Genomic DNA, 18,667 nt, shown 5'->3' on the forward strand with positions numbered 1-18,667 from the left:
TATAGATACCACATAATTGCCAAATTTTTTTACTACATATTTTTTTCATAAGCACGCTTTAGGTGCGGCTGGCGCTTGTAAAAGAACAAAATATCTTTTATAATACCGACTGAGTAAAACCTATACTAACCAAGTAACCCCAATAACATAGACCCCTATAACATTGACCATTTGACCGAGTGACCCCTATAACACTAAGACCCTATTCATTTCTCCTTATTTTTGCTGAAATGAAATTATTTTACTAAATTGTAATTATTTTTGCTGAATTTAAATTAAATTATTTTTACTTACCTTTATTGATTCTCTATTATATCTGTTCTTTGAGGTTATTGTTATTTTTTTATTTTTTTTTACTGAAATCAACTTATTTTTATTGAATTGAACTTATTTTTAGTGAATTGTAATTATTTTTACTGAATAATATTTTTTTTAAGGTGAACTGAACTCGGCCTGATGAAATCCTCCCTCCATATTTTATTACTTGCTCTACTTTCCTTTTACGACTGTATTTTATTACTTGCTTCATTTCGTTTTTTTGAAAATCTTTTATAATCTTTTACTAATTTTTCTCTCATAATGGGCCCCAAACTATTATAATATAATATTTTCATATTCTCTCTTCTCCCAACTACCATACTTTATTTTTTCACAAACTCAACTTTATTCATACTTTATTACTTTGAACTATTTCTCCTACTCCGCCAATGAAGATTTGAAACTAGTACTCGTAATAAAATACGGAGGGAGTAACCATCTAATAGCTGGCCACACGGTATTACCGCATATAAAAGTTTGTGTTTTTTCATAATTTTCTTTTGGAAAAATTCATGGGAATAATCCTACCTTTGCGCCGTTCGTTTTTAATAATCCCACCTTTGGATTATTTTTTAATAATCCCACCTTTACCCCCATTATTTTTAATGGTTCCGGGTGACCAGTAACCGGTTGAAGAGGTAATTTTTTTTTAAGTTTATTTTACACGTGTCACCACGTAATTGGTCAAAAAAATAAGTTTTAATTTTAATTTTGTTTTAAGAAATGATAATTAGCAATTAACATTAATTTACTTATTTCTAATAATTTTCTCATGAAAAAAAAACTAAAAATTAAAACCATTACTAGCCACCTCCCTGCCCCACCGTCGTCCTAGCCCCCAGCATCCCCGCGACCTGACTGTCGTCTCAGCCCCCAACATCGTCGCGCCCTGACCGTCGTCCCAGACTGGCTGTTAGCCCCGCTCCGGTCGCCACCTTTATTCCGGCACCTTTCGTCGCCTTAAACCATCAAATGCATTTCCGAAATTAAGGATGGGAAGGAGAGGGGGCCGAAATCGAGGCTTGGGAAGGGCAAAGGGGCCGAAATTGGGGCGAGGGGAGGGGAGGGGGCCGAAAAAGGGATAAGGTTTTTGGGTTAGGCAGCTAGGGGAGGGGAAAGTGTCGATGACTGGTTGGGTGTGGCTGCGCAAGGAGAGGGAGGAGGGTTTCGGGGCTGGGAAGGGGAGGAAGAGGGTATTCGTGGTGGTCATGGGAGAGTGCGGTGGCGGCAGTGGTGGAGAAAGGGAAGCATTAGTGGCAGTCGGCGTGGCCCTCCGTCGTCGGTGGGCAGGCAACAGGGAAGGCTGGTGGTGGTTGGCAGCCGTGGAGGGTGGTTGGGCTGGTGAGATTTTTTTTTTTTTTTTTTTTTTTATGAAACAAGTAGTTTCTTAATTAATTAAGTATAATTTTTTAATTTTTTTTATATTTTAGGTCAATTAGACTGCGACACGTGGCATGTAACTTGCTATAACAAGTTAAATAACCGGTTGGGACCATTAAAAAAAGAACGGGGGATTATTAAAAACGAACGGCCCAAAGGTGAAATCATTCCCATAATTTTCCTTTTTTTTTTTTTTTTTTAAATCCACCCTTATAGTATAAATCATTTTCATCTGCTCACATACACACTCTCTCCTGGCTGCTCCATAACCTCTGCTTCATTTCTCTTGAGCAAAGAAAAAAATAAAAAAATAAATCCAAAACTCTCAAATTTGTCTCCAAATTTTCCCAAATTCTTCGATTTCCCTCAAATTTCTAGGGTTTTTGCCCTAATTCTCTCTCGCTGAAAAAAATGGCTGGAAGAGCTGTAGTATCAGACGATGAAGGTAAAACCCTTGAATTCTATCGTGTTTTCAATACTCGCCATTTTTACTCCCACTCGAAACCCTAATTTTTGGTATTGTACTAATTCTTTGTTTGGTGAAATCGATTTTTGTTTCCCAGAAGAGCTCGAGGTTCAGGATGATGAGAGAGAACAAGAGGAAGAAGGTGAAGAACTCGATGATGGCGAAGGTGGCGGTGGTGTAGACGATGATGAAGATGAAGATGACGGTTTGTTTCTTCTATTTTTTTTGATTTTTTTTTTGTGTGCTGAATGATCTTCAAGTTCGTCGTTTTTGCATCTGATTACGCTTTAGTTTGCAATTTCTGGGTTTTTTTGGGTACGAAATTAGGGTTTCCATTTTCTGGGGTTTTCTTTCTATGAGTAAGGTTATTAGAGATTGGGTGTCGTTTTTTTTGAGCTTTTTGCTGGAATTTGGAACAATAATCTTGGGAACATTTGTAAAATTTTGTAGTTTCTGTCCTCCTTTGATTTGAGTGAAAGGTAAAGACACTGATGAACATTTTTTGATGTCATGCAAACAACTGAAACAGCAATGCGGTTTCTTTAAATAATTGGAATTCGGTAATTTTTATCATTTGAGTGTCATATTTGGTTGCAAAATGAAATTTTAAAGTGTAAATGATGATCTGTTTTTGTAATGGTTATGATTGTATTGGATACTTGTTGCTACACATTAATGTAGATGTAAATGAGCTGATTTTTCTTACAGAAGAAGGACAAGATGAGTTTGAGGACGATGGTTTTATTGTCGAGGGTGATGATGAAGAAGAGGAACCTGAAGAAGATGAAGAGGAAAGACATAAAAAGAAGAAAAAAAAGAAGAGGTAGGTCATCTTCCCCAAAAGAAAAAAAACATTTAAAGGAAAAATGGAATTTTTCTTTGACATTGTTTTGATTTATTGTAGGGAGTCCTTTGAACTTGATGACGACGACTATGAGCTTCTCTTGGACAACAATGTTAAAGTTGCTCGTAAAGCTGTGAGTGTTATTTGCTGTTAATGGCTTATGGTTTTATAGCTGGTAGATTAATGCATTTGATTTTCGGTTGGTTTCCCTGTTTAAAATTTCTGGCATTTGCTTGCCTTTTACAGGATAGCAAAAAGTTTAAGAGGTTGAAGAAGGCTCGGCGTGATACTGATGCTGGGCATTCTGGACTTTCCGATGAGGATGATTTCTATGGATCTGGGAGAGGTGGAAGGATGGCCGAGGACCATGTCAAACACACTTTATTTGGCGACGATGATGGTGAATAATCTTTGCTCCTTTACAGGTTATACATGCATTTTGATTTATTATTATATTTTTTCTCATTTCGTGCTTTTGTGTTGTCACAGGAGGGCCAGCTGAGGATGTCCCAGAAGAGGATGATCAGCTAGAAGCAGATGATGTAGACTTGGCTGATGAGGATGACATGGCTGATTTTATTGTGTCTGAAGATGATATGGATGCTGATGGGGTGCCTGTTAGGTACGGATCTTATGTCTTCCTTTAGGTTCTGTTCAACACTAATAATGTCCCTTGATGGTTTTTCTATTGGCTTATACTAAATGTAGACGGGTTAATAAGAACAAAAAAAAGAAGCATAGGCAAGCTGGAGGAGTTCCGTCATCCTCGCTACAGGAAGCCCAAGATATTTTTGGAGACGTTGAAGAACTTCTGGATATGCGTCGAAAAACACTTGAAAGAGACAGATATGATGAAAGTGGTGAATGGAATGAGAGAAGGCTGGAGCATGAATTTGAACCTATCATTCTTGCTGAACGGTATATGACTGACAAGGATGATCGTATCCGGGAGATTGACATACCAGAAAGAATGCAGGTAATTTTCTGTGCCCAAATACTCAATCTCTTAACAATTATTTGCTGCATCTCTAGTCAAATTTACTGAAGTTATGGTCTAGGGTAAACGTGATTTCTCGACTTTTTTGCTGACAGATATCTGAGGAGAGCACTGGTCCACCTTCCACGGATGCTGAGTCCATTGTAGAAGAGGCCAAGTGGATAAAAAAACATCTAGGGTCTGGTCAATTTCCTGGCCTTGTGAACATATCATTTGGAGAAGAAACGGAGTATCATATTCAAAATTTTTTGAACTTCACACATATTCAGAAACTTGATGTGAGTTTTGGCTTTGTCTGCCTGCTGCTGTCAGATCTTGTCTTATTTTGGCTCATTAGTTTTCTTCTATCATTTCCAGCTCCCTTATATTGCTATGTACCGCAAAGAGGACATTGCCAGTCTGTTGAAAGATCCAGAGACGGGTGAAGATGTCAATCATGATAAGCCTGCTTTAAAATGGCACAAGGTAATCACACTTGAAATTTATAATAATACTTGAAATTTAATTAGCAAGTAGATGCTTGAAGTTATAGTTTACAGAGTGGTCTCAATCTTTATACGGAGTAATATAAAACTCTACCAATCCCAAAGAATATGTAGGATCTCTGATTAAGATTTGAATTTTTTTTAAAAAAATTTATCTCTGGCAAGTGAGGCTGGTGATTTTTCAAGAAGCTGGAATAAAGTCTTTCAGCAGGATAACCTTAGAATCAGTACTGCAGACATTTGAGGAGGTTAAATTGTTAGAAAATTCCCACTTTTAAATTAAATTTAGGTCAGCAGTCAATTATTAACCTTTTTTAAAGTAACATACTTGAATTATATAAATTTATGAGGTCTCAAGTTTTTCTTATGGTGACTTCATGGTTTAGACTGCTGTTTAATTGTTGGTCGTGATCTGCTTACCTGCTAGGTTTAGTTTTGAGATTAGATATGATGTGTCTATGCAGGTGCTTTGGGCTGTCCAGGATTTGGATAGAAAATGGTTGCTTCTTCAAAAGCGAAAGAGTGCTCTCCTGGGATACTATAATAAAAGGTTTGAGGAAGAATCACGTAGAATATACGATGAGACCAGATTACGTTTGAATCAACAACTTTTTGAATCAATTATTGGGGCGCTGAGAGTTGCAGAATCTGAAAGGGAAGTTGATGATGTTGATTCAAAATTTAACTTGCATTTCCCTCCTGGTGAGGCTGGGGTGGATGAAGGGCAATATAGAAGGCCCAAGCGGAAGTCACTTTATAGCATATGCAACAAAGCTGGTTTATGGGAGGTTGCTAGCAAATTTGGCCATAGTTCTGAGCAGTTTGGTGCACAGATCTCTTTGGATGTAAGGATTTTTTTTTTTTACTCCTTTGACTCTTCAGTGTGCTTTCTTTCAATTTAACCTGCTTTCTTGAACTTGCTGTAGGGAGTGGATGAACCAGAGGATCCAAAGGAGACACCGGAGGAAGTTGCATCTAATTTTACCTGTGCAATGTTTAATTCACCTCAAGAAGTGCTTAAAGGTGCTAGGCACATGGTATGTGTATGAGTCTTTTGGATTATATTTTGCCTGGATTATAGTTGTACCTTGTTTTTAAATGCATTGTGGCTATATGCAGGCTGCAATTGAGATAAGTTGTGAGCCCTCTGTGAAAAAGCATTTTCGTAGTAATTATTTCGACAATGCGGTGGTTTCAACAACTCCTACACCTGATGGGAATGTTGTCATAGATGCTTTCCATCAGTTTGCAGGCATTAAGTGGTTACGCAACAAACCATTGAACAAATTTGAAGATGCGCAGTGGCTTCTTATCCAGAAGGCTGAAGAGGAAAAACTCCTCCAGGTCACAATCAAATGGCCAGAGGAAAAGCTTAAGAAACTGATTGCTGATTTGGAGCTTCTGTATACTAGTTTGGCTGTGAGCAAGCTAGCACAGCTTTGGAATGAGCAGAGAAGACTGATCTTACAGGATGCTATACATAATTTCATCTTACCAGCCTTAGAGAAGGAAGCTAGATTGTTGTTGACTAGCAGGGCTAAGAGTTGGTTGCTTATGGATTATGGAAAATGTCTTTGGGATAAAGTTTCTGTGGCTCCATACCAGCGTAAGGAAAGTGATATTAGCTCAGATGAGGAGGCAGCACCGAGGGTCATGGCTTGCTGTTGGGGTTTTGGAAATTCACCAACCACTTTCGTTATGTTGGATTCACTTGGTGAGATTGTTGATGTTCTAAAGGCCGGGTCAATCAGCTTGAGGTCACAAAACGTTAATGACCAGCAGCGTAAAAAGCACGACCAGCAGAGTCTTTTAAGATTCATGACTGAACATCAACCTCAGGTTGTAGTCTTGGGGGCTGTGAGTTTGTCTTGCACCCGGCTAAAGGATGATATTTATGAGGTATTTGTTCTGATTTACTGATATTTTTTTTTTCTGAACTGTAGTCCCTAGATATGAATCTTGCAGCTGCTTTTGATTGTTTAATTGTTTCCACTTTGTGTTATTTTGGTGAAATATTGATCCCACTTTGTAATTGTTCGCTAATTGTAAATTGGGCTGGTACTATGGGGTTGCTGGAGTTTGAAGCTTTGTGAATTGATAGTCTTCAATTCTTCATGCATCTCTTATACTCTTTCCACTTCTTTTTCATTTGTGATTTTAGTAATTTGCATATGGGCTAGGGTAAAGAAGATCATCAATGTAGTGAATGAAGGTTCAACTAGGAAATTGTATCCGGAGTTTATTTTGGAACTAATAAGGAGAGAGAATTGAGAATACTCTCTTCATCTTCAAATAAAAGTATCATTTCACGGAAAAGTCTTGTCCCTAAATTAAAGTTCCATTTCACCTTTATCTATTGTGATTATTCCACCTTTAATCAACCAAACCCCACTATTTTAGGGTCCGTTTGGTATCGTTGTGGTTTTTTATTTTTATTTTTTTTGTTTTCAAAATCATATGATATATGTCATATAATGAATCAAAAATTAGTCAAACTTATTAAAATCATGATACTTTTTAAAACTCACAACAGATAAGTGGAAACACTTTTTTCTTGTTTCCTACTTATTGGTTTTAAAAAAAGGAAATTGAAAACAAATAACGATGCCAAACAAACCCTATTTTTTTTTTTCTCTTTTATTGAACCAAACTCCACTATCTTCTCTCTTTTTTATTTTATATTTATTGGATCAAACCCCACTATCTTCTTTTTTTATTCACTTTTATTGAATCAGAACCCCACTCTCGTATTTATTTATTTACCACCCTACCACCCTAAACATGTGTTCAGAAGGCAAATTAGACTTTTACTTGTGTATGGAAGGAGTATTTGCTAGAATTTGTTTAAAATAGAGGGAGAGTATATTATGTACTACGTAGTTTTGCTTTATTCTTGGAGGAGGAACAATGTCACTGCTGGTATACAGATACATTATAAGCTCTCATTTTACTACCTCAATTATTTTAGTTTACTCACTGTTCTTGACACTTATTCCACACACACCCCTTCGTCTGTCTTTTGTGATTAGTAAGGAAATATATAGATATATAGTCATGTGAGATCTTGTTAGATTTGTTTTTGATATATAATAACGTCAAAGTTCATGGCAAATGTGAGTCAAACATTCAGAGGGAGTATTGTGAATGTTAGTGGGTCAGCCTGTCAACCACCTTGGCTTCCTCCCATATGAACAGATAAGTTCAAATCGTTAATCATTGCAACTGATATTTCTATGGAAATTCCTAATTTTTATTCCAGAGATTGCAATGTATCACTTGCAGGTCAAATTTTAAGATTTCAAGAGTTTTAAGCTAAAAGCAGTATAATGAGCTTATTTTAAAATTCAGAGTAAGTAGTTCCAGTTTATAGAATACACAATTCACTAAATTACTATCAATCATGGTGGGCCTTCCCATGTAATCCTAACAGTATGTTATTCTAGAATAAACTAAATTACGAGTGATGTTTCCACTAATGATCCTGTGTGAACAGAAGCATGTTATTAGGCAAATTTTTTTTCCTTACCCTCTCTCCTCCCGAACCTGCTCAGCTACCCTCTCTGCCCTGCAGGTCCTGACAGACCACTCCAATCACTACCCCTCATTACTCATTGTCATTATTTTCCAATGTTAGAGTGCTAGAGTTGAGCCATCCCTTCCCCCCTTCCGTTACTAAGTCACCATTGTAATCCAGCTATTCATTGAACGTAATCATCAAATTTGACCTTTGCATCCACTAATTTACCATTGTAATTCAGCTATGCATTGAACATCATCACCAAATTCAACCTTTGCATCCACATCCTTACTAATTCACAATTGTAATCCAGCTATTCATTGAACATCGTCATCAAATTCAACCTTTGAATCCACTTTATTTTTCATCATTTCATCTATTTCACATTCTTAAATGTTCCCTCTATTACATTTAGTCAAGGTTTAAACTTCCATAATTTCTCAGATTTCCAATGAAGTTGTGTCAAAATTAAGTCCTTATCTGTTGGAAGCCCACCAATGAGGGGTTGTGTATGTCTACAATTAATTTTTTTATTAGCTTTGCATGTTCTGAACAAAAACTGGAGAAGGAAAGTTGTGAGGGATTAGCTATGAATTTTCTCTCCAATTTTTCAAGGAGTAAGAAACCCTATTGGTAGTTGATCAATTTTATGGTGATGTCTTAATGAAAAATGGAAAACCCTAGCTGTCATACAAATAATATTTTGCTGTACTGATGTTGATACATACCCATGCCATTCTGGGCTAGGAAGACAGGCTCAACATGGCTGTTCTTTTTTGGCCACCTTTACCAACGGAAAGTTAGGGAAGAGAGTTTTGGATGATAATTGGTCTAAAATAGGATATGAATATTTAGATTTGGAGGAAATTCCCTACTTCTATCAAATGCAGATACATCTAAAATAAGAAGTGAGGTTTTGGAGGCTAATGTATGATGGGGTGAATCAAGCGGGTTAAGATGGCTGGAGTTCTGATTGCTTGCTCCTGATGCATGTCCTCGTGGCTCTCTCTTCTGTTTGTGTGGTTGGTGGTGCATAGTTTCTCTCCTCCTTTTGCTTTTGACTCTTTTTTTTACACTTGATTACAAAGCTATGACTTGTATGTGGCAGTCATACGTGCTTTTAATTTGAGCTTTGTGCTGAGCCTAACATAATACTCTATGAAGCAGTAACTCTTATTTTGTGGTCGGGAATAGAAGCTGGGCACTGCAGATGATTGATGCCCCGCATGTTCATAAACGAAAACACAAAAACAGAATACTGTTGCTATTAAAATTATCAATCAAAGCCTTAATCCCATAAACTTATTTTTATTTAAGTCATTTGCCCACATTTGTGTCCATAATCAGGATGGTGTTCTCATCTCAAAATTTGAGAAATTGCACATCAGAAAATGCTCTGATTCTCACTCATATCCCCACCTCGTGAAAAGATCATTTTTCTGTTGTTACCCTTGTTAGGAAAAAGAATAATGAAACTGAGTAACTACACTTGCAAACAAAGACTAAAGTTTTTGTGAATTCCTTTGCATGATTTTTCTCTTGTTATAGCAAATTTAGTTTTTTTTTTTTTTTGGGGTTCAAATTGCTGTCGTCAATGAAATGCGGATTGTTTTTAGGCTTTCTATTGTTTGGAGGAAGTTGTGCTGTCTTCATATATTATTTTATATTCCTTTCAGATTGTGTTCAAGATGGTCGAAGAAAATCCTAGAGATGTGGGTCATGAAATGGATGGGCTGAGTGTTTTCTATGGGGATGAATCTTTGCCTCGTCTGTATGAAAATTCTCATATATCATCTGATCAGATCCCTGGACATCCAGGTAAATTAGACCAGGTTTCTGCTACCTTATTATAGTTCTTGTTATTCTCAATTAGTTTGATATTTATATGGTTGCTTATTTTCAGGCATTGTGAGACGTGGTGTTGCGCTCGGACGGTACCTTCAAAATCCATTAGCCATGGTTGCTAATCTTTGTGGGCCAGGCAGGGAAATTTTGTCTTGGAAAATCAGTGCTTTAGAGAGCTTTCTTAATGATGATGAGAAGTATGGTATGGTGGAACAGGTTATGGTTGATGTCACTAATCAGGTGGGGCTTGATCTCAATCTGGCTGCAAATCATGATTGGTTAATTGCTCCATTGCAGTTTATTTCTGGTCTTGGTCCCAGGAAAGCAGCATCCTTGCAAAGATCACTTGGCAGAGCTGGGGCAATAGTTACAAGGAAAGATTTGTTGACTGCACATGGACTTGGCAAAAAAGTATTTATCAGTGCTTCTGGTTTTTTGCGTATTAGGCGTAGTGGTTTAGCTGTTAGCACCAGCCAGTTTGTAGACGTCCTGGATGATACAAGAATACATCCAGAGTCCTATGCTCTAGCACAGGAAATGGCAAAAGATATTTATAGAGAAATTGTCGGGGATGATAATTTGGATGATGATGATATTGAGATGGCAATTGAAAATCTAAGAGATAGGCCAAGTGCATTAAAATCTTTTAATGTTGAAGCTTATGCAAAGGATACAGACCGTTTATCTAAGGTAGAGACCTTGCATGCCATAAAACTGGAGTTAATTCAAGGCTTTCAAGATTGGCGTAAACCGTATGAAGAACCTAGTCAAGATGAAGAGTTTAATATGATTTCTGGGGAGACTGATTCTACCTTGGGTGAAGGACGAATTGTTCAAGCTACTGTTCGCAGGGTCCAACCTCAAAGAGCAATGTGTGTCTTGGACTCTGGATTATCTGGTATGCTTACAAGGGAAGATTTTTCAGATGATTGGAGGGATTGTGATTTGACTGAGAAGTTGCATGAAGGTGAAATTCTCACATGTAAGATCAAATCTATCCTGAAAAATAGATACCAGGTGGTCCTCACTTGTAAAGATAATGACATGAGGAATACCGGGCCTCAGAATGTGGAGAGCTTGGACCCTTACTATCATGAAGACCGTAGCAGTTTACCGACTGAGAAAGACAAGGCTCGTAGGGATAAGGAACTTGCGAAAAAGCATTTCAAGTCGAGGATGATTGTTCATCCTCGATTTCAGAATATAACAGCTGATGATGCAATGGAGGTATGTGTTCAGATGCTTGCTGTCTCTTCTTTCTAAGAATCTATTGGACGTTGGAGTTTATTTAATTTTTTTTTAAGGGGTGGACAATTTTCAATGTTCTCTAAGCCTTCAAAGGCTTCTGAAGCTTAATATTTTCAACATTCTCTAAGCCTTTAAAGGCTTCTGAAGCTTAATATTACGCGCTAAATATTTTCCCAAGGCAGGCCCCTTTATAAGACTTTTTTGAAGTTGATGTCTGCATCTTATTGTTTTCTTATGTTTTGCATCATCAGGTTCTGGAGGTGATTCTATTCCCTATTCTTTATTCCTTTTGCTCACCCACCTTCCCTTATTTGTGTTGTATAGCTTTTAGCAGACAAGGATCCTGGTGAAAGTGTCATTCGTCCAAGTTCTCGTGGTCCATCTTATTTGACCTTGACCTTAAAGGTTTATGATGGTGTTTTTGCCCACAAGGATATAATTGAAGGTGGAAAGGACCACAAAGGTATATCAAGTTTGCTTCGTATTGGGAAAACACTTAAAATTGGAGAGGACACTTTTGAGGACCTGGATGAGGTAAGTATTCCATTCACCTTTTCATTCTTTTATTTTCTACGCATTATGATTCTGTGCATATCATGCATGCACTTGCTTTTAGTTAACATTTGGTAGATAGCTTGAGTTTCTGCCAATTTTCACTGGTATTAATATACAGCAATATTATTGATAGCTTAATGTTGTTCTGAATCAAGACGATTAATTGATTTTTTTTTTAGAAAAAATAAATTATTCTGGTATAGGTTATAATGCCCAATATCCATACATGTCTATTCTCTGGGCTACTCTCATTCATACAATAGGCTTTCTGGTTCGTTGCTTAGCTTACAGTGTTGGTGATCCTGTGGGTTCTAGAATTGTAACTTACTTAAATTGGCTTTTACAATTCTCAAAGGCCTCAAACTAATGTATGAAAAAGGATTAAGCTAACTAAGGTGATAGGGGTCATGTTTGTAGCGCCTTGAATGTGCCTTAATCAAATGAGGTACACCTAATAAATATCAGAAAAAACTGTAAAACAGAAGGCTGTGTTTTTCTTTGAAAGCACCTCACCTAGGATAAAAAGCACTTGACCTCACTTAATATCAAGCGTGACCATTTCCTGTTTGCTGTCTATATTGCAGGTCATGGACCGTTATGTTGATCCACTGGTTACTCATCTGAAGGCGATGCTTAACTATCGAAAGTTCCGGAAGGGGACAAAAGCAGAAGTTGACGAGCTCCTTCGAATTGAGAAATCAGAGTTCCCATCAAGAATTGTTTATAGTTTTGGCATTTCACATGAGCACCCTGGCACATTTATCCTCACATACATTCGCAGTTCAAATCCCCATCACGAGTATATTGGTCTATATCCAAAAGGGTTCAAATTCCGCAAAAGGATGTTTGATAATATCGACAGACTCGTAGCTTATTTCCAGAGGCACATTGACGATCCCATTCACGAGTCTCCGTCGATTCGATCAGTTGCTGCTATGGTACCAATGCGTAGTCCAGCAAATGGTGGTTCTTCTGGAGGAGGTGGATGGGGTGGTTCAGGTAGCAATGATGGTGGGTGGCGGGGTTCTTCTGACCGAGAACATTCTAGGACAGGTAACTTTGCTCACTTTGATCGAGTCACTTTGACTTTGACCTGGGTCCTGTCTCTTCTGTTGTCTGGATAAAGGATAGCAAAGGGCCAGTATGTATTTCAAGAGTCTAGTGTTATTCATATATTAGTTTGTGTTCTTCCGCAATTCTTTCGATCCAAATGGATGTGTATATTTTGAACAGCCTTGACTGTATAAATTGTCTCTAGAGTTCATGCCATTTAGTAATGACAAATCTCTGTCTGCTAAAGCTGTACAACTTCTAGGAGGGAGCCCCAGTTAATCAGCCTTCAAAAACAGGTGAAAACCGCTACTTCTAGTAGTGGTTTTACCCTAAACTGCTATTTCAAGTAGCGGTTTCCCCCTATTTTAGAAGGCTGATGTACAAAGTTTGTATATCAGCCTTATTAACTTGAATTTTCCCTGAGCTCCCTTTGTCCTAATGACCCATATCAATGTATGCACATTGGGGATCTGCTATTTGATAATAGAGAGCAATAAAGTTGAGAGGAAATAGTGGGTGGTTGTGGGGCCCAATGTTGGAGAAAAAATAGAAAGGGAAAGATTACTATAAAGAGTTCATTGGTTGATTTGTTTTTTTTTTTTTTTTTTTTTTTTTTTTTTTTTTTTTTCCGGTGACAAATTTGGGATATTTAGAAAGAGGAATGTGTATAGATTAATCTAGGATCATGTCAAAGATGTTCATAAAGGAAGGATATTTGCTAGTTTTGTTTGCCAATCTATTTTTCTTATAACATATATATCTTGGGGAGGTTTTCGTTAATTACTATCCCTTACTCTGTTTCTGTACTAGACTTCATATAATGTTCTGTATTATTCTTGCTGGTTAGCTTCATTGTCTGAGGCCTACACCCTTGTTTTGATGATTATTGAAACATAAAACTATGAACTTAAGATTTTGGAAGATTAGATTGATCTGTTGTATTTGCTTCGTGTTATGAGTGAATGTCTCACCTCATGCTTGATACTTAAACATTTGGTTTTGTAGGACGGAATGATAGAAATGGTGGCCGTGATGGGCATCCTAGTGGAGCTCCAAGGCCATATGAAGGAGGGGGCCGTGGACGTGGACGAGGGCGTGGTGGTCGAGGCTCATATCATGGCAACAGAGATGGTGGCAGCAGAGATGGCGGTGATTCCAGCTATGGCAAGTGGAGTTCAGAAAACAAAGACAGTGGGCATGGTTCCAAGTGGGGTTCTGACAATAAAGAAGGGAACAATGGTAGTTGGGGAAGCTTTCCTGGTGCTAAAGTCCAAAATGCTCCAGGTGAGGAAGCATTTCCTGGTGGCTGGGGTTCAAGTGGTGGTGCTGGTAGTAGTGGTGGGGGTTGGGGTGACAATGGCAGTGGAGGTGGTGGTGGAGGCGGAAGTAGTGGCTGGGGCGGAACTGGTGGCGATGCTGGCAATGACTCTGGATGGGGTTCGGGTTCTAAGAGCAACTCTAAGGGGCGGTCTGATGGTGGAGCAGGTGGGTGGTAGGTAATTAGTGGCTGTCTCACTTAGTGGCGAAACAAGTTAACATTTTGATGAAAAATGTACTGACTAGGACTCCTTTGTAGTGTTTTGGTATAACTACGATCCTTTTTCCAGGTAAATGTAAACATTTAGTGCAAGTAAATCTATGTAGTCTCTATAATTCAGTCTGAATCTCCTCTCATGCTCCAGTCCTTCTGATCACTGAGGATCTGTGATGTATTTTGTATATAATTAGGTGGTGAGGGATAAATGAGAGTTGGATCTGAAGAAATTTCTAGTTTTGACTCCATATGTTTGGTTTATGTCATTTATTGGGTTGGATTATTAACAAATTGCTATCTGATTAAACTAATCTTACATATATGGGCTGTATGGGGTTGCTACGTATTGTGTTTGCTCCAACTTTGAGGATGTTGATTAATTGCAGGAGGAAGTTAGCAATTTGGTAGTTTCATTTTCTCCGTTTAAGCTAATCATGTAAGATTGCTATCCGAGGAGCACTGCAAGTCTGATACTCTGATGTGGATGGGCACCGTGTTTTGTGGTTAGTCTGATAAGGTGCAATTTATGCTTAGAGAGTTAGAGATGTGACGATGTGTCCTACATTCCATTCACTATCCCTAATGCTGCCAATTATCAGTTCTACGTTTTTGCAGTCCTGATCGTTCATCCTCAATGTATGTTCATTAGTTTAGTAGTTTCCCTTTATTGATCAATGTTGTCAATCTTTAACTTCACTTCAATGGTTTGTATTCTTAATACGGTATTTATCGGCTTTTTCCTTTGTATTTCTTAATAAGTCCTCACTTACTAGTCCAAGTCTGCGTCTTGGTCACTTAGAGGCGCATAGTGTTGTAGATTCATGAAAACTGATTATACTCCACTTCAATTGAAACTTTGTACAATAAAATTCACAACTGTAATGCATTCTTTGAAAAAAATAATGAGAAAATTATATGTTCTGGAAACATCAAAGTTTTCTGTGCTCTATTCTATTAAAAAAAAAAAAAAAAAAAAAGAGGTTTTCTATGTTTGTTCATAAATCAGAAAAGTAAATTATTCCAATACGAATGCTACTAAAATTTTTCATCACTACATTCTGGAACACTTTTGCAGAGTAAATATTTTCAGCTGAAATGCTAAATTAGTGGTCCTCTGAGCACACCATTTGTGAATACAACTTGAATGAAATATACTGAAGACGACCAAGCTTTTTACGTTAAATGCTCACACACCATGACTACATGTACTTGTTCATTCGACCTGTTATGAACATCCAGAACAGGCGATTCAGTTAAGACTCCAAGTCTCAGAAGAATTTGGCAGAGACAGTAGCAAAAAAATAAACTGGTTCTGTTACCGATTGTGATGCTGATATAACCCGATACTGCTCTGATTCATAGCCTCTTTTTCCATGCATGAAAACTATTTAATCATTAGTTTGTGATTATTCAAATGGTGTTCCTTTGGCAGATTATATCTTGAATACGTGCTAAAATTATCATTAATTACAGGGTGATTTCTAATTTTCCATAATACTACCATGAATGTGGTTTATTTGTGTCTTCTCTGGAGTTTTTGTGGCCTACAGGCTACAGCCTACTGGATGGGTAACATCGAGGAAAGTACTTCAATAATCGTTGCTATTATGTCAATTTTCCTACAAAATACACTTCAAATCAACATTTTCCTAATTTTCATGTTTAATACCTTTCGAGACAATTTTACTCCATAATTAATACATGTATTAAGAGTGAAATTTGTTGTAAAGTATGGAGTATATGACAATATTAACTAAAAATTAAAGTTGTTTTAATCAAACATATATGCTCCATATTTTGAATTGTAGGTATGTGGGTGGTCTCTTCAATATTATCCGTAACTCTAAACCTTGAGCTTATTTCGGTCCTTGACAAGTTAACAGGGTATCCAAAGAGCGAGCCCTTTAACAAATTATTGCATAATCCAGAACCATCATGTTAACCATGATCTCGACCAATAATAACTCGTTACCATTGGAGATATGTGTTTAGTTTCTAATTGATCATGCCCAAACAACTTGGTGACGCTGGAACACCCAATACTTTTTTCTAATTTATCTATGAGCAGAATGATGAGAGGGGAGGGTTGTTGTATCTACTTTTCTCCTACAGTCCTACTACTAATCATTTTAACCGTAAATCTGTAAAGAACAAAATAATCCGACTTGTTCATTCTGGTAGACAACGAAACTTTCATGTACTAATTAGCTTAAATATGCAAGTATATAAGACAGCTGAAATTTACGGTTTTCTTGACAGTACACATCAAAATCTTCTGACAACAATGTCCAAACAAACTTACCTAACAACACAGGCAATACTTGTCATTGTATCTTCTGTTTTTGCACTGACTTCATCTCAACCATCACAAGGAAGCATCCACTTGAGCCTCATCCACCGTGATTCCTCCCTCTCGCCTCTATACAATCCCCAAGAGAGCCCTTATGATCGCGTTAGATCTTCCTTTGTGAGGTCAAAAGCCCGCCTTTCTTTCTTGATTGATAGAGTTGTTGATGGAGGTGATTTCCAAGGAAATGTTCAAGCAGATGATGGTGAGTACTTTGTTAAGCTCTCCGTTGGAACCCCTCCGTTTCAGATGTTTGCTTCTATGGACACTGCAAGCACGCTAGTTTTAACTCAGTGCCTGCAGCCTTGCATTAGCTGCGATACCAATCAAATAATCTCCACAACTTATCACAACATTACTTGTACTTCTTCCAATTGTGCTCTTGTACCTAATAATGCTTGTGATTCTTCCAACTCGTGTACATTTAGTTATCGCTCCAATAGTCTTCTTGGAAGTGATGTCTTTGCATTCGAGACTTCAAATGCTGAAGTCTTTTCCCTCGAAAATGTCATCTATGGCTGTGAATATGACCAAGAAAGCACTTCCACTCAATACAATGGAATTCTTGGTCTTGGATATCACAACTTATCCTTAATAAAGCAAATGAGTTCAATAACCGAGCCTAAGTTCACCTATTGTTTAGGGAACATCAGTGATCCTGAAGCAGAGCACCTTTTAGTATTAGGAAACGGCTTCTTCCTAGAAGGCCAAACAACCACTTTAAAGGTGATTGAAGGGAAGTACAATCTAGTGCTCGAGAGTCTAAGTATAGGTAAACGGAAGCTGTTGATTCCACCAGAGATTTTTCAGCCAAGTCCTTTAGGTGGTGGAGTGATCATCGACGCTGAGACTACATTGACATTCCTAGCACCATATGCATACTACGAGCTGGTGGGGGAATTAGAGAAAGAACTTGGATTAGTCATGATAATATGGCCTGATCCTCCATATGAACGATGTTATAATGGTAAATTAAGCGACATAAGAAATTTTCATGGACTGATATTTCATTTCGAAAGAGAGGTGAACGTGCTCTTGGACGTTGACAGTTTGTTCTTGCAGGTAGAAGATGGTATGTTTTGCTTGGCAGTGTTACCGAGTCCTGTAGGAGGAACTTCTATTTTAGGGAGCTTATTTCAGCAATCTTATAGTGTTGGATATCATCTAGGTGAAATGCTAGTTTCATTTCAAAAAATCGAGTGTGAGGTACTTGAAAAACATATATCTTAGTGGTTGAGGCGAATGAGCAACTCTATGATTGTATTCATATTCCTTTGATATATGCTGCTGAGCTACAAACTGTCTTTAAAAAGGATGAAGTTCTGCCTCAAAACCTCGACTTTTAAGAGTATAAGCTTTAAAGTGCAGTTGGATTTTAGACCTTGCTTCGAAGTGGATCATGCATTATGGTTCTTCATGTTTGTTATTAACAATTTGTCGATTTCACATATATACCTACAAAATTCAGTTTAGTGACTAGACAGGTGAACCAGATTGTAGAAACTTGAAAAAAAAAATATTGAGGCATTGGCTCGAAGCTTTGCGGATAGGAAGCCTGATTTTATAAGGTAAAGACTATCCACAATGTTAAAAATTGTGTTATTTTTATAAGAGAAGCTTCATGGACTTCTTGTGAGTAGAGATATCTAGTAATTGTATGTTTTGTACTACTGATCATGTCATACAGATTATGTTTGTACTAATATTCACCGGTTAATTCGAAAATAAAAAATCAAATTCATTGTTTTAAAATTTTGAGAATTGTATAGGAAGAAGCTCAGCTGTACACAATGTTCCATCAGAGCATTGTGTAAGACCATTGTCAACAATGAGGAAAATATTTTCCTCATGAGGAAAATTGATGAGGAAAATATTTTCCTCATGAGGAAAATTGATGAGGAAAAATTTCCTCATGAACATCTCATCAATGAGGAAAACCAAATTTCCTCATGGCGTGAGGAAATAAATGGATGAACAGTGGGCCCCACCACCACTTGCTACTCATTTTTTTTTATCTTACTGCACTTCTAAACGACGTGTTTTGTGCGTCATTGTTAATTACAACACCTCAAAACTCG

General features: G+C 37.5%; 2 protein-coding genes across 2 annotated transcripts; both read left to right on the forward strand.

Moving 5' to 3' along the window:
* Nucleotides 1–1,866: 1,866 nt before the first annotated feature.
* On the forward strand, nucleotides 1,867–14,549 carry LOC110711799 (transcription elongation factor SPT6 homolog). The gene is made up of 17 exons (XM_021890225.1): nucleotides 1,867–2,143; nucleotides 2,262–2,369; nucleotides 2,873–2,987; nucleotides 3,069–3,141; nucleotides 3,255–3,408; nucleotides 3,498–3,630; nucleotides 3,717–3,984; nucleotides 4,101–4,283; nucleotides 4,363–4,470; nucleotides 4,955–5,335; nucleotides 5,417–5,527; nucleotides 5,610–6,389; nucleotides 9,684–9,825; nucleotides 9,911–11,079; nucleotides 11,425–11,634; nucleotides 12,240–12,708; nucleotides 13,714–14,549. The coding sequence occupies exons 1-17, from the start codon at nucleotides 2,110–2,112 to the stop codon at nucleotides 14,202–14,204; spliced, it is 4,929 nt and encodes a 1,642-aa protein (XP_021745917.1). The 5' UTR covers nucleotides 1,867–2,109; the 3' UTR covers nucleotides 14,205–14,549.
* Nucleotides 14,550–16,502: 1,953 nt separating this feature from the next.
* LOC110711760 (probable aspartic protease At2g35615) lies at nucleotides 16,503–18,293 on the forward strand. Its single transcript, XM_021890178.1, has one exon. It carries the CDS (start codon nucleotides 16,527–16,529, stop codon nucleotides 17,817–17,819), a length of 1,293 nt encoding a protein of 430 aa, XP_021745870.1. The 5' UTR covers nucleotides 16,503–16,526; the 3' UTR covers nucleotides 17,820–18,293.
* The last annotated feature ends 374 nt before the right edge of the window (nucleotides 18,294–18,667 follow it).

This window comes from Chenopodium quinoa, unplaced genomic scaffold (genome assembly GCF_001683475.1).
Source record: "Chenopodium quinoa cultivar QQ74 unplaced genomic scaffold, ASM168347v1, whole genome shotgun sequence".
In the NCBI taxonomy this organism is placed as follows: Eukaryota; Viridiplantae; Streptophyta; class Magnoliopsida; order Caryophyllales; family Amaranthaceae; genus Chenopodium; species Chenopodium quinoa.

Excerpts from the sequence above, each read along its gene's own strand:
- LOC110711799 (XM_021890225.1), top strand. The coding sequence starts at position 2,110 with ATGGCTGGAAGAGCTGTAGTATCAGACGATGAAG. Across the intron at positions 2,370-2,872 it reads TGATGAAGATGAAGATGACG|AAGAAGGACAAGATGAGTTT; the intron begins GTTTGTTTCTTC and ends TTTTTCTTACAG. Across the intron at positions 3,409-3,497 it reads TTTATTTGGCGACGATGATG|GAGGGCCAGCTGAGGATGTC; the intron begins GTGAATAATCTT and ends GTGTTGTCACAG.
- LOC110711760 (XM_021890178.1), top strand. The coding sequence starts at position 16,527 with ATGTCCAAACAAACTTACCTAACAACACAGGCAATACTTGTCATTGTA.